Source organism: Centropristis striata, chromosome 9 (assembly GCF_030273125.1).
Source record: "Centropristis striata isolate RG_2023a ecotype Rhode Island chromosome 9, C.striata_1.0, whole genome shotgun sequence".
NCBI lineage: Eukaryota > Metazoa > Chordata > Actinopteri > Perciformes > Serranidae > Centropristis > Centropristis striata.
The window spans coordinates 10,338,601-10,354,876 of record NC_081525.1 but is presented as its reverse complement, the minus strand read 5'-3'; the positions used below and the strand labels follow the sequence as shown (position 1 = coordinate 10,354,876).

General features: G+C 35.1%; 1 protein-coding gene across 1 annotated transcript in view; it reads right to left on the bottom strand.

Moving 5' to 3' along the window:
* The window catches only part of bcar3 (BCAR3 adaptor protein, NSP family member), an 85,186-nt gene that overhangs the window by 28,329 nt on the left and 40,581 nt on the right, over positions 1 to 16,276 (bottom strand). The window contains exons 6-7 of the mRNA XM_059341630.1: positions 14,868 to 15,098; positions 5,625 to 5,667 (exon numbers count right to left, since the gene is read on the bottom strand). Coding sequence (XP_059197613.1) covers positions 5,625 to 5,667; positions 14,868 to 15,098 — 274 coding nt within the window. The remainder of the gene's footprint in view (positions 1 to 5,624; positions 5,668 to 14,867; positions 15,099 to 16,276) is intronic.

Below are 16,276 nucleotides of genomic sequence, written 5' to 3'. Positions count from 1 at the left end.
AGGTAAAAAATTGATAGATATATTTATATTATACTAAAGTAAAAAAAATGTAGTTGATGTACATATATTTTTTAAAATATAGATATTAACTGCATATTATCCATATTTTTAAATAAATTATTTGCAATTATTATTTTTCTTTGTTTGTATTTAATGTCCTTTTATACTCATTTTCAGATTCAAATGTTTATTTTACAGTTAAAACTAGGAATAAATGTTATTTTCTTATTTGCACCAAATGTAGAAAAAACAGAAAATACCTGTAAATTTATTTTTCTTATACATTGCAGAATTATGATCAGAATGATTTATTTCTCACAAATTAAAGATAAAGAAATCAATTATTGCAGGTTTTAAACAAAAGAACCACCACATTATACACTAGTTCCAGCTGAATGTTGTATTTTCTAATAAAAGCCCAGAATGAGCTTCTCACTGTCTGTTAGGACTCAAACAGACTGAACGCTTGTTTATGAAATAAAGAAAAAACGTGTGTAAAGGCTTCTGTGGATTAAACATAAAGTGTGCAGCAGGTTGACTGAGGACTTGACAGCAGGATAATTAGCCCAGTTATTGTTGGAGCTGCTGGCTGCTGGCCGGCTGCCTGCTCTGCTTATAGGCTGACAAACTGAATGATCGATCGGCTGCTGCAGCTTATTGGCTGGCAGGCGGACAGAGAGGAGAGTTTTTCACCAGCTGGTGCAGTTTGAACCCAGTGAGATGATCCTGATGAACAACACTCTGCTGTTTGGACTTCTAACTGATCCATTTACTGTCTGACTGGCTGCTGCAGCGCCGCCTCTCACCACTAGAGAGCAGCGTTTCCTCCAACAGAGACGCTTTAGCCTGAGAAATTAATTTATTCATGAAACAACTGAGGAAATAAACACTTGAAGCCACGTTTTGATCATGCAACTACAAAAGTGTGTGTGCACGTACTGAAAGCTTCTCACTCTGAGAGTTAAAAACATGCTGAGACCACACACACACACACACACACACACACACACACACACACAAAGCATGATTGTTCCTTAAAGCTCTCTCAGGAGGTTCAAGGGGAATGAAAGAAGAGTTGTTTTCACTCTGAACTCTGAGGATCAACATGAGGAGACTTTCTGTCTCTTTCTTCTGTCTTCAGGTCTTTATTAATTTATATTTCTTATCAAAGAATATGGAGTTTATGGTGCATTAGACTGCCACCTATTGTAATATATGCTGTAGAATTTATTCTAATAGAAACAATTTTGATTCAGTTAACCTCTTAAATCATACAAAACTACTTATTTTGTTTAACCATAAAATTTTTTCGAGAGAATGCATTTGTTTAAGTTTTGATTATAGTTTTAATAATTTTACTAACATACTAGACATGTGATTGGATCTTAAAACTCAACTTGGAAAATAAAACTGTCAAATCACCAAACTATTATTATTTTAAATTCTAACTGGGAACTGGAAGTCTGTCAGTGTCTCTAAAAGGTTTAAAGGGGAAATAAAGTGTATAAAACTAGGTGTTTAGGGCTCATGACAGTTTGCTTCCACCATTATACTGATAAAAACATCCTGAGGTTTAATTTATCAAGAGTTAAAACACTTAAATAAATGATATCCGCCTCAGGTTGATTTTAATTTGCTGTAATTGTTGAGCAAAGCAGGGAAAAAAGTGAGGACAAGTAACTTAATTTCTAGCTAAAGAACTAAATTGTACTTTATCACATAATTTGACATGAATAATCATGATACATTTTTTAAAATCTGTGAGTTATTTTTAGTAGATTACATATTTAAGTTAATCCCCAAAATGAAGTCATTATTAATGAGAGCACCGTTACTTTCTGATATGAAACAAGCAAAACTGGTCAAACTTTTGCAGAAATGCTCAAATTCATGCAGGATTCAATGCTCATTGTGCAGAATAACACAGTTATAATGACAAAAATCATTTATTATTCAAGTAAGTAAAAACAAGTTGAATTTCTCTGACAATTTTTATTTATTTAGTTGTAATAAAATGGAATTTTATTACAACTAAATACATTTTATTACGATAAACGGTGTATTATTGGTGACCTTTTAAACAAAACACACCTTTCAATGTTGTGAATCTGACTCTTATCACCTGAAAGAGGTGCTTCATGGTGCATTTGATGTTTTTTACTTCCTCTCTGATCGACAATGAGCAAAATTTAGACATCAAACAGCTGGAAATGAGAGAAACTGTCTGACAGTCAGATAAGAGAAGGATATCTTTAAACGATTGTTCTCCACAGACGCTTCCTTCCCCACATCACACACACACACACACACACACACACCACACAACCTGTACGTAACAAAGCTCGGCTCGCTGCACACTTTATGTACTTTTGACCTTAATACAGGATACGACACAGAGTACATGAACTCTCCACTGCAGCCTATGTACGCATGGACATATGCGTGTGTGTGTGTGTGTGTGTGTGTGTGTGTGTGTGTTTTCATCCACAGTGGAAATGCAAACACACCTGGATCACCACACAGTTGACAGCTCACACATATTATATAATGTGAGACACTGCAGAGCACAAACACTGTGTTGACTCTGGCACACAACCCTAATTTAACCAACGAGTGTGTGTGTGTGTGTGTGTGTGTGTGTTTTCGTGGGAAGGACTGAGTTTGCTTTTCAGACTGAGGTGTCAGCATCCAAACGTATGAGCTAATAGAGAGAGAGGAGTGATGGAGGGTTTAAGGGGCTGAAGAAGTTAAAGAGTGCATGTGTTTAGTTAGGAATGCTTAATATTTAACCCAAATAAATACTGTAAAAATAAGATACATTGCACTTCTATGGAATCAGCACAATCATGGCTAGAAGTAGGAACAACTCAAACATGACTTTGTGCAGAATAACACAGTTAGAATGACAGAAATCAGAAAAAAAAGTTGAATTTCTCAGATAAATTATTTAAAAAATTGGAATAAAGTGGAATTTCTAGATAAACACTTATGAATGCTGTAAAAAAATATTACCAGATAAAAACACAAAATCACAAAAAAGACAAAATTACGAAAAAAGACATAAAATGACCACACTAAAAAAAACCCCCGCAAAATGACAAAAAAAATACATCAAATTGCCAAAAAAAAATCATATCATCAATGTTTTAAACTGGTTGTCTGACCAAGATGTTTTTCCACAAATTGCATTTTTATTATTTTTATATTATTGTCCTTTTTCTGTGACTTCTTGCTTAACTTTTTAACTCAGTTTTTTTCCATAGAAGTGTTAGGATGGGAGCTGGGAATATTCTAGATTTAAAAACATCAATTAGTGAGACCTACATGGGCTTTCTGGAAACTCACAACCTTGGAGTGTGAATAATTATAAAGTTAATGTAATCTATGCACTGCTATGATCTTATTTGACTTATTTCTTTCTACTTTATTAGTATTGTTTTTTATTTTATTTGTATTTTTGCCAAATTAGGGGATAAAACATTAATGTTGGTAGTTAAATGCCCATGCCCATGTTTAAATCAATGTGAAAAAAAATCAATAGAAATATGATTTTAAAACATAAATTATTGTTAATAATATTATAATTTCTTAATTGTTTTTATTGATTTATTTATATATGTATTTATTTTACTTGTATGGTGGCTTTGTGAAGGCTGGTTGTATTGTTGATGTTTAAGCAGGATTTTCTCACATTAGTCACTGTTAATGCTTTTGTTTTAACTAAAATAAGCACAAAGAATTAGGCTAGATGCAATATGAAATAACGTTTTGAATCAGACAATATCTGACTGAAGAATATGCAAACAAGATTAGAAATCTCAGTGTTATCTTGTATTTAATGCATTTATCCTCACAGAGAAGCAGAAGCTGAACAGACAGAAATAGAAACAGACGGTAAAGAACACCATGTGTCAGTTTGATGATATTGTGAGAAGTGAAAGATTTCTTCTCAGTCGTCACCTCTCTGTGACTCTGTGGCTCAGGTGCTGTGTGTGTGTGTGTGTGTGTGTGTGTGTGTGTGTGTGTGTGTGTGTGATTTATAACAGCCAAAACATAAAGTGTCAGGCGTGTGATTTAGAGCTGCATTAGCCCAGAGTGATCTGATTACCTCGTCCTGTGAGCGATTGTTTACACCGTTATTTTATGTCCAGTTTTAGTCAAATTACAGCCACTGAAGCTGATGGATTTGATCCAATTCCTGAGATGTTTTTAAATCAAATACAAAGGTTTAAGTTCAGAGTTGCAGTATTTTTTACAGCGGAGTGGAACGTTGTTATTATTCTGCAGACACCATCAATACTTCTCCTGTTCTGGCTGCTCAACAAATCGTTTTCATCCTCATCTGGTACGATAAACATGCTGCGAGTAAACGTGTGATAATGCAATGCATCAGGAATTGCACTTAAAAATACAACAATTTTTAATTTTATTGGTGCATTTTTGTGCTTATTCAATGTTAAAATTGTTCAATAAAAGAGTTTTGGAAACAGTTTCATAAGTTGCATTTTAGCAGCAGAAAGCACTTATATCTGTTTATTTATTGCAAGTTTATTTGTGCATTAACTTTACACCTCGGTTACATCTCGTCTGCAATAATCAATTACTTTACTGCATATTTTTTTCTCAAATTATGCACCTAAAATTATGGCTGTGTTGCATATAAAAGTGTATTTTATCTTTGTGCAGAACAACCAGTTCCAGAGATCCTGCACATGCAATAACTGTGTATCCTGTAGATACATCTGCAGAGTGAGAAGAAAAACTATTTTCTGCGCAGCACAAATCTTTCTTTCCATATTCAACACTGCAGGCAGAATATCTTCAACAACTGTCATATTTTGCATGAGAATAAAATAAATAGTAAAGATATTCTTCAGCCAAAGGTTTTAAGTTCAGAGTTGCAGTATTTTTTTAAAACAGAGTGGAACATTTGTTAGTTCTGCAGACACCATCAATACTCCTGCACAACAAATCGTTTTTTATCCTCATCGCAAAGTCAGCTGGTGAGATAAAACGAGGTGAATAAATGTGTGTTAATGCTCTCAGGTTTTTAGTTAGTTTGAAGAGCATCAGGAGAAAATTGCACTTAAAAAATGTCAAAAATGTTCTCTTTTTTATTTGTGCTTTTTTTGGTTTATTCAATGTTCAATTTGTCTAATAAAAGAATGCAATTTTTTTCAAATTCAATGAAAAATTTGTTGTATTTTAGCAGCAGAAAGCAGCAAAAAGCACTTTAATATATGTTTATTTATTGCAAGTTTATTTGTGCATTAACTTCACACCTCTGTAACATCTCAACTGCAATATGCAACTACTTATTGCATATTTTTTCCTCAAATTATGCACCTAAATTCAGGCTCCATTGTCAACTTCCCGACTCAAATCAAACTGTGTCCTGTAGTTGCATCTGCACGGTGATAAGAAAAACTATTTTCCTGCAGCATCATTTTTTTCCCCATATTCAGCTCTGCGAGCAGAATATCTGCAACAACTGCTGCATTTTGCATGAAAAGAAAAGTGATGGTAAAAAGATTTAAAGCCACAATAATCCAGATGTCACTGCAGTTACAGTGGCGTTAGTATCACACACATCTGCACAAAAGAATCAGATTTGTTGTCCTTACCTTGACGTAGTCCACGGTGGCGTCCGGCCCGGCTGCAGGCTCCCTGCTGGGGAACACAGACAGAGACATGGTCCTGTTCAGTGAACACATCTCGTCTCTGTATCAGATAAAAAAGTGCTGAGCTGGTCGAGTAAAGTCCAGGTGGGTCTCTGCCTGGTGCTGATGCTGCTCGATTTAAGGTTCAAACTTAGACAGCTCAGCTCCTCTCAGGTGTGACTCGCTGCTTTTAAAGCTCCAGATTTGTTTTTAAAGCGTCCATATCAGCGACATTCAAGACTGAGAAGTTACAGCTGCACTGAGACGCTAAACTGTGATGGAAATAATTTTTTTTTTTTCCTGAAGTGGAGTGAAACTGAAGCTCATACTCAACTACTCTAAATCTTTCTTTCTCTGTCCCATTCGCTGCTCGTTTCTCTTTCAGTCAGTCAGTCAGTGGTAAACATGTTCACTTTCTCTCTCTCTCTCTCTCTCTCTCTCTCTCCTCCCCCTCACACACACACATCGCAGCCACACGCCTCCTCCCCTTCAGAGTCCACTGACAAATTCACAGAGAGGTTTGAGCAAACACACAAACTTTTTTTTGCAGTTTCTTTGATTCCTCCATTCATCCAAAACCCACATCAAACAGCAGTTTTGTTAAATTTTCTATCTCTTTTCTTGACTCCGTTGAGCTGCAGTTTGCTCTGGTCTATTATGAGGTTTTGGGCTATTTTTCTCTCATAACACGTCATCTTTCAGAATAGTGGAAAGAAAACATTTAATTGTGTAGATTTCTCCTAACTTCAGTAAAAGTCAGTGTTTTGTGGCAGTGTGTAGTACTGTAGTGTCTCCCTTTTCTTTTTTGTTTAACCGTTTTAAAGTAGTTTTGGGCTGTTTTGTCCATTTTTAAATCATTTAAATTCTGAACAAATAACTTAACTGCACTATAGTGGAAGGCCTTTATATTGTGATATTGTTCCCATTTAAAAAAAACACTCTTCTTGTGTAAATTATTAGTACTTTTTTATTTCTTGTTAATATTGCTTGTTTATTTTTTGTTGTTATTTTATTGATGCTTATTTCTATTTTTGCTGCTGTAACACTGATAATTTCCCTGTTGTGGGATTAATAAAGACATATTTTATGACCTGATAATTCTTTTTTTACTTACTGGATCAACATTTTAAACAAAATCTAAAAATTATGTGGGTTTTATTTTACTTTCAGAACAAAATCATGCTCAGTGAAGAACATCTAGTTCTATATGTTTATACTAAATATACAGTCATGGAAAAAATATTAGACTAAAGGTATTTAGTTTATTTGTTTGGACAAATGTACCTTTAGTTGTACCAGGCATAAAAATGAACAAGAAGTTGAAGAAAACAAGGGTGGTTTCATATTTTTTTCCTTGACTGTAATTGACCATATCTCCAGTTTTACTTGTTTTACCATCATCAAACACAAAGTGGCCTCATTTTGGAGTTTGAGGGCAGAACTTTAGAGAGAAGCTGATGGCAGAAAAACGCTGCTTTTTTTTAAAGGTCAGAAAACATTTTGTTTGCTCTGAGCAGCAGTACGAGCCTCATTCTGTCTCTCAGTCGTTTCTTTATTATTAGTACTTGTGAGTATAAACTCTCTCTCTTCAGGAGGCTTACAGCCAGGCTCACTGAAAGAGGTAATTAGCTCAAATCCCTCTTTACGTTAGTGAGGTTGGTAGTTTAAATCCCTCTAAGCCCACACTGGTGTTCCCACGGGAATATTAGCACAGTCCATTACTTACCAAACCAAATATGTTTAGCTCTAAGCCCTCTCAGTGTAATAATGAGCAGGATTTAGTTATGTAACCAAACAGAAGCCTCCATTCACAACAATGTATAGAGATTATTCAGGAGTTTTCCGTCAGGTTTTCCCTCAGAGGAGCCGAGGAAGCTCCGAGCGATCCTGATCCAGGTCTAAACATCTGTAATCCAACAGATCCAACAGATCCTGAACCCCCCGCAGCATGTAAACACACACACACACACACACACACACACACACACACACACACACACACACACAGACACACACACACACACACACACCCCGAGCTGTCCTCAGCAGAGGGCACAGAGTCTGTTAGCTGAACAGCTCTGTGACGAGCCAGCAGCCCGAACACAGATCACCAACACAACTCTTCTATAGTGTTGGATTCTATAGTAGTTTTACATTCAGCTATAAAAAGTTTAACACAGCAGCCCAGGCTCCATACGGCAGCTTTTCTTTGTAAAAGGTGAATAAATGACTGAATAACAATGAATTTATTCATTATTGTAAGCCCAGTAGGCCTCTGCAACACTGTAAAAAATAAATGTATTTATATACATTTTTACATTTATATGTATCTATATATAGTTATAATTACTATAATATAGTATTATTATTATTTATTTTATTTTTTCAAATTCCCCCAGAATTTTTTTTACAACACTAAGTGCAAATGCAATAATAAAAAAGAAAATGAATACAAATATTAATAATAAATGAATCACATTTTTTCATAGTATTATTTAATTGCTTCATGGTTTTGAATGTTAAATTACAGGGAGATTATATGTAAAAAGTGTATATAAAAAAAATATACATCATATTGACGAATGTGATATCAAGACTTTTACAGTTAAAAAAAATTAAGTTTAATGTAAATGTTAAAAACAAAAAACAAACTTAATTATTCTACAGATATAACTACTTGGTTTAGTTTCGGAATAGATCATGGTTTGCGTTCAAATAATTATATTTGTTACACTGAAGGACTGAAAAACAAACCGTTTATTGTAGAAAGAAACTGTTAAAACAGGTATTATCCTGAGAGAAAGTTTCCATTAGAAACAGTGACGAAAAAGGAAGCTGTGCCATTTAAAACGTGTCCAAATATTCACTGAATATCTGTTTGCACAGAGCCGAGAGGAGAGGACCGGAGAGGCAGGAAACATGACAATATTTCAATATGTCATTTATCAACTTGTATTTTTTTCTTTTTTATAATTTATGTCATCATAACTGTGTCATTCTGCACAAAGACATGTTTGAGTTGTTCCCACAGGAACAAGGAGAGGCTATTTACACAGAGCAGAGAGGAGAGGACAGGGGAGGTACAATTTGAATAAGACATGTAGAATAAAGTGATTCTGACCAAAACAATTTTGTTGCTATTTCTAACAGAAAATCTTGTAACCTATGATCCGTTCAAAGACTGTCGGAAAGTTCAAAATTTGATGATAATGCCTGTTTTTACAGTTTCTTTCAATGATAAACTGTGTATTTTTGGCGATTACTCAAATAAATCATTGTTTCGATGGTCAGTTCGGAGGGTTAATATTCAACAATGAGGAGAAAGAACACAGGAAGCTTCTGTGGTCTCAAATCTAAACTAGAGTCAGACGGTTTGACATTGACCTCGTCCTGCAGTCTCATGACGCTTTGCTGGAGTCGGCGGTCAGCTGGAGACCTCTGATTGGCCCTTAACCTTCACCACGACAACCACCTGCCCCTCGTTACCCGGCGCTCCGGTCCGAGAGGTGGCTGAGAGGAGTCGCCACATTCCAGACACCCATATAAACCCTCCTGGGACTCAGTCTGCTGTTTGGAAAGTCCCTTTTTTTTTTTCTCAGGGCGGTCAAAGGTCAGACTCACAAACAGAATTCAACATCTTTATTCTTTCTTTTTTGGCTCTAAAATAACTGAGACAGAGTGTAGTGAGAGTGAGGTGGCAACACATTCCAGACTTCACTCGCTGACCGCAGCTAACTTCGCCCTTTTTCTGCCCATAATGCTGAAACAGCATCGTACATTGGGTTTTTCTGCTTCTACGACCACAGAACTGACCTGTAACACACAGACGGAGAGAGAGAGAGAGAGAGAGAGAGAGAGAGAGAGAGAGAGAGAGAGAGAGAGAGAGAGGAAGAGAGAAGAAATAACAAGAGCAGGGCGGGCAGCACTCGCCACAGTCTTTTTCTGGCTACTGTTGTTCTTTGCTCTTCACCACACAATACTGAGCTCGACCACAACCGGCTTCAATGAGTGACTGAGCCATATTTGTGTGTGTGGGAGTTAGAGAGAGAGAAGCATGCAGGGTGAGCAGTTAGCCTGCAGAGGTCAGTGTGTTCTCACATTAAAGAGCTCCACAGACTCCAACACACACTGTAACCCTCTGAGACACAACAAGCTGGTTCAGGGCGTTTTTTTTTGGTCTATTAACATTTTCCTCTCTGTGTTCTTTTATTTCTCTGCAATATATAAAATCTGTCTTTGTGCAGAATAACACAGTTAGAATGACACAAATCAGGAGAAAAAGAAAAAAAAAGTGCTGGTTGAATTTCTCTGATAAATAAAAAATAAAAACATTGAAAAAAATAAAAAAATAAAAAAAACACTTTTCCAACTGTCACGAATGTTGTTACAATCACAAAATGGCCAAAAAGACACAAAATCAGCAAAAAATAAACAAAATGGCTTAAAAAAGACACACAGACACAAAAAATAAATAAAATGACAAAAAAATAAGTTAAATGACCAAAATTGTGTCTCCACATGTTGTACATATTAAAGTATTGTCACATTTCCAGCCTTTCCTGTCCTCTCCTCTCTGCTCTGTGTAAACAGATTTTCAGATTTTGTCTTTTTCTTTTGAGTTATAACGACATTTTTGACAACAAGTTTGTCTTGAAACTGACATGTAGAATAAAGTGATTCTGACATAAATATCAACATTTTAACCTTCATTTTGGTCACTTTTTCTCACTGAAACTTGGGTAACCTATGTTCTGTTCAAGGACCGTCGGAAAGTTCACATCCAGACGATAACGCCTGTTTTTACAGCTTCTCTCTACAACAAACTGTGTATTTTTGACGATCTTTTAAAGACAGATTGTCAAACAAAGATGCAATTCAGAAGAGAAGAAAAGTGTAAAAACTGTTGAAATGTCTGCTTTGAGTAAGTTTGCAACTATTGGCCTGATTTGGGCAGTCCGTGGCCTAGAGTTTAGCCAGTTCGAATCCCGGTACTGACAGGTCAAGGACTGAAGTGCCCTTGAGCAAGGCACTTAACCCCCCTGATGACCCCTGCACAGTAATGTGCTGCCCACTGCTCCTTGCATGGTGTGTTCACTTGTGTGTAAAAGAAGGATGGGTTGAATGCAGAAGTTGAATTTCCCCATTGTGGGATTAATAAAGTAATTAATCTTAATCTTAAAATATAATGACAAAGGGTTTAAACTTATTCACGATGAAAGTAAAAGTTACATCTATCAGCAGTCAGTCCCTGTCCATCTCTTCTCCTCCCCCTCTCTCTCTGTCTCTCTCTCTCTCTCTCTCTCTCTCTCTCTCTCTCTCTCTCTCTCTCTCCTGGTGGTCTGCTGCGGCCCACAGAGGTCACCAGAGGGACAAACTGACCAATCAGCAGCCGGTGCAACATAAGGTCACGGGTCAAAGGTCGTCTGACAGCATGAGCAATGGAAAGTCAAGAGCGATGAAATGCTTCAGATACACTCCTTCATCTTTTTATAGAAACTCTGGACTGTGAGGAGTTTCTGTGTTTCAGTGATGGGAGGAAAGTCTGGAGTTATGTACCACTGCTGGTTTCTAAATATTTAAAGCAACAAGAAGGAGTTTTTCAATGGTTATGAAGAATATTTCTAAATAGTAATTATTAATCCCTGGGTCTGAATACCTGAAAAAAATCGGAAAACAAAACGATTTATGATGCACGGACCAGAAGTGACTTTGTTTACATTTTCCATCACTGTAAATACATTTAAAAATAAATTAATTAATAAATAATGATATATATATTCCCCTCAGAAATGTGCAAGTGCAATAAAATAAAAAATAATAAATTACTTTTATAACAAATATTAACCATAAAATGGAAGTTTAAATCTGTAAACTAATATAATGGCAGATTATTATTAGATATGTTTTTTTCGCTTAATGGTCTTGAAGGTTAAATTACAGTGAATTCTATTTTAAAATATATTTAAAAAATACACATCATATTGCTGAATGTAAAATTAAAGAAACCTTCGGTAAAACTTTAAATTTAATGTAAAAAAAAGGTGAAAAAAAACAAAAAACTAAAATATTGTTATATTTATTAAATAAATGAATAAATATTTGTTTCTTTATTCCACAGTTATACATTCTTGTTATTTTATTTCTGCATTTCTAAAGAAATTTTCTGTAAAATAACTTGTTTATTGATATTTGAAAAGTGTTTACACTTTTTATTTATTTATTTATTTTTTTACAGGCCAAGCAAAGTTTCATAATCACTAGTACGTTTGCCAGTTAAAAGGAAGTAAAAGATGACTTTTTAAAAAATATATATTTTGTGTTTTTTGTCAGCAAAAAGAGGAAAGAAAAGAACGGAGGAAGGTTTGTCTATTTAATGTATAAAATGTATCGTGTGACATTGTTTACATCCGTATATGAATTTACGTTGCTCATAATGTTGCAGTTATTAATCTTACAGAGCTACAAATAGATACATCACGTCATCATCACTATGCATCCTGCAAACATCTGTTTGAAAAAAGTAACAGTTTATTTCTTTCAATCGCTTCCAAAACAAATACATAAACTATCCAGATCAACAGTCCCACTTCTGTCCACAGGGGGCGCCAAAATCAACAAAAAATAAAAGTACCATATTTTCAGTCTGTAAGGGCATTTCTTTGAAAAACAACAACAAAACAAAAAAAAAATACTTTTTTAGTTATTATTATTTTTATCATCCTTTTTGGAACTAGGGAGAAACATTTGCTGAAGTTTTACTATTCAGGTTTTAATGTGAATGAACTTCTAAAATTATTTTACATGCAACAATTTTGGAGGCTAAACTTTTCACTTCCGAGCTGAGAAACTGATTGTCTGTAAGATCTATTTACAAATAGATCAGATAAAGATTTATCTCTCATATATCATCTCCTTTGTAGTTGTGAGGTCATTAGCAGGTTAACTGAATCATGACCGAGCTGGTCTTTGATCTTCAGACAGCTTGAAGTAGATAACATGAGCTGATTATGGAGAACAGAGAAACACTAACATTTTGATGCACAATAACCCGAAAAATAACCCTAAAATTGCACCTCAACATGATAAAAATGACCCAGAGTGGGATAATGATGCTGTTCTTTATTCAGCCACCTGCGCCGGTTGAATGTGACCTGCAGGACAAATTGTCTCTTTGCATGTCAGCAGAGTATGAAATGTATCCAGAGAAGAAGAAGAGAGATGGAGTGAGCAGACAAAGAGCTCACAGTAATCTGTGATCTGTCCCGCCACACCCTGACCCACAAAGGTAACCCTGCTGCTGGGGGCTTCACACACACACACACACACACACACACACACACATACACACACACACACACAGAGCTGGCTACATCAGATACGGTCTGTTGTAACTCTACACTGAAGACAGAGAGATGGGAGGACATGATGAGGGATGAGGAGTGTGTGTGCGTGTGTGTGTGTGTGTGTGTGTGTGTGTGTGTTCCCTCTGAAGTGCTGCAGCCCCTCAGGGCTCGATGCCTTTCTGCATCCAAACTCCTAAGTCTTTGAAGAGCAACAGTTCGGATAAATTAAGGTTTTTTCTGCAGAGCGCGGAGAGTCTCAGGTGATAAAAAGTGTCACAATAAAGCTCCAACTTACAAAGTAACCCTTTAAAGGAATACTCCACCAAAAATACATCTTCTACTTTCGTTTTTATGGGTTTGGAAAGTGACTGCAAAGTTGTAGCCTGCTCCTTACCTAGAGACTCATTTTAATACAGATGCCTCGATATGACTGACATAAAGGAAACAATGTCAGCAAAAAAGATTGTTCACTATTTCTATATACAGGATCATCTCAATGCATTAGAATATGATGGAAAAGTCCATTTCCAGTAGTTCAAGTCATATAGATGGACATACAGTCATGGACATTTTTTTTAGAACACCCATGTTTTCTTCAATTTCTTGTTAATGCCTGGTACAACTAAAATATAACAAAAAAAAATAGCTGATAAGAGTTTAATTTAAGAGCTGATATGTAGCCTAGGTTATTATCAAGAAAACCATGGAAAATGTCTAGATATCAGCTCTTAAATGAAATTCTTATGAACTATTTTTGTTGTTATCATTATATTTGTCCAAACAAATGTCCCTTTCGTTGTACAAACTTAAAACTGAACAAAAAACCCCCAAATATTAACCACAAAATGGAAGTGTAAGTCTAGAAATTAATATAAATAGGACATTATAGACTTATACAGTATTATTCAATTGCTTAATGGTCTTGAATATTAAATTACAGTGAATTCTATTTAAAAATATATTTAAACAATACACACCATATTGCTGATGTAAAATTAAGGAAACTTTCTTTTTTTAAATAAATGTATTATTAAATAAATATGAATATATATTATACATATATACATATAGTTTTTTTCTTTTTATTCCACAGTTATATGTTCTTTTTTTCAATACATATATTTAATGCATGTTTTCTGTATTTAGATTTTAAAAAATCATCTGTAAAATAACTTTTTTTTTTAAATTTTTTAGTTGTACCAGGCATTAAGATGAACAAGAAATTGAAGAAAACAAGGTGGTCTAATAATCTTTCCCATGACTGTAGATGGACTTTTCAAAGGCCAACATTTCCATATTAAACAAACACTGAATTTTAGGTCTTCATTAAATGTAAGTCATAATCATTAAAATGAGAAGAAATTAAATAATTAAGACATGAAATGTTTCATTCTGTGTGTAATGGATCCATATAATGTGTTATTTCCACTTTTTGAATTGAATTACTGACATAAATAAACTTTTCTATCATATTCTAATTTATTGAGATGCACCTGTACTCTCACTTTTTTCTTCCACATTTTGCTGTGACTCTGGGTCACGACTGGAACCTGCTCTGAACCCAAACTGAGCTTTTCTGCAGCTCTCTGTAAAGAAGAAAATCTGTTCAGTCACTTTTACAGCCCATTGTGACAAAGTAGTCGAATTTAAAGATATGCTTTTCTTTTGGTGGAGTGTTCCTGAACTGGTTTCCCTTCGCAGCCTGTAATTAAAGGTATAAAGCAACAGAGAAAGCTAACTGCTCTGTGATATAAAAACTATAATTCACCTAGAATGAAAACAAAAATCACAGACAGAACCTGTAATTATCAAACTGCAGTACAGAGTTTGTATCAGCATATTTCTGTGTGTCATGAGTGTTTACCTGTAACCGTGGAAGTCGTCGATGATGTTCTGGACCAGCGGGGAGGTCAGGGGCTGGTGGGCGTGTCCAGGAGCTGGCTGCATGTGATTGGCTCTGGGGTCCCAGGTGTAGGTCCCCTGGGGGAGGCTGGCCCCGCCTCTCTTGCGGCGAGGCAGAGTCCCGTGGATGGAGACGGGCTGATAGGCTGCAGAGGGCCGATCAGACAGACCACCGCCCAGCACCGAGGACTGGCTGGAGGAGGGAGAGGACAGTTAGACTCAACTACTGAAGCAAATTAAAACACTGTTGAAGACTCTACAATTTCCTAAGTCATTTTTTCAAGTTTTGCAGGAAACACAAAAAACTTCACCAAAAGTGTAACATATGACATTTATTGATCATTTCACTCAAAAAGGATGTAACAAAGGATGACTATTGGCATAGTAATAACACTGTGTGTAAATTATGTAACTTAAGAGAAAAACATGACTTAGGCAATTTTTTTGAACATGCCTTTGTGACTTAAGCAAGATATGGTAACACTTTATTTTGAAGGTGTCTACATAAGAGTCACACAAGCCTGTCAGAAACATGACATGACAAGTATCATGAGCATTAATGTTACTTCAAAGTGTCATTAATGTTCATGACACATCCCATGTCATGTTTATGACACGCTCATGTCACTCTAATGTAGACCTTAGAGTAAAGTGTTACCAATATTAGTGTCAACTATAAAACACTGATAAACTAAACTGATAACTAAACAATCTCCCTCTAGCTCTTCTTTGCTGGGTTCTTATCTGATGCCTATGAATGTGGCAAATTGATTAACTGAGGATGGAGGCGATTTTACCATAGGTGGCCGGCGTCATGAGATGATTTAGGCAAAAAAAAATGTTTTGACCAAAAATGACATAGGGGATTATTTTAACAGTGTAACAATGTGGAAATCAAACATTAAGAGCTACACTTTGAACAAGTCGATACAGAGAATAAATGTGATGCTATCAAACACTTTATTGAAGCTTTTTGATTCTGCTTACCGCACACAGACTGAAATAATTGTATGTTTACATTTGCTCACGTCAAAAGGAAATATCTGATGTATTATCTTTTAGATTTTTAGTGTGATATATTTAGGGGGTTTCCCTTGAAATTTAAATTCTAAACCACTATGATTAGAAAACAGAAGAAGTAAAACAAATACAATTTAAAAAAGTATGAATATATATATATATATATATATATATATATATATATATATATATATATATATATTTCTATATACATATATATATATATATATTTCTATATACATATATATATATACGGAAAATCTGCTTTGGTCATTTTACGTCTTTTTGTCATTTTATGTCTTTTTTGGTAAATATCAATCAGGTATCAATCAATTCATGTCTTAATTTTGG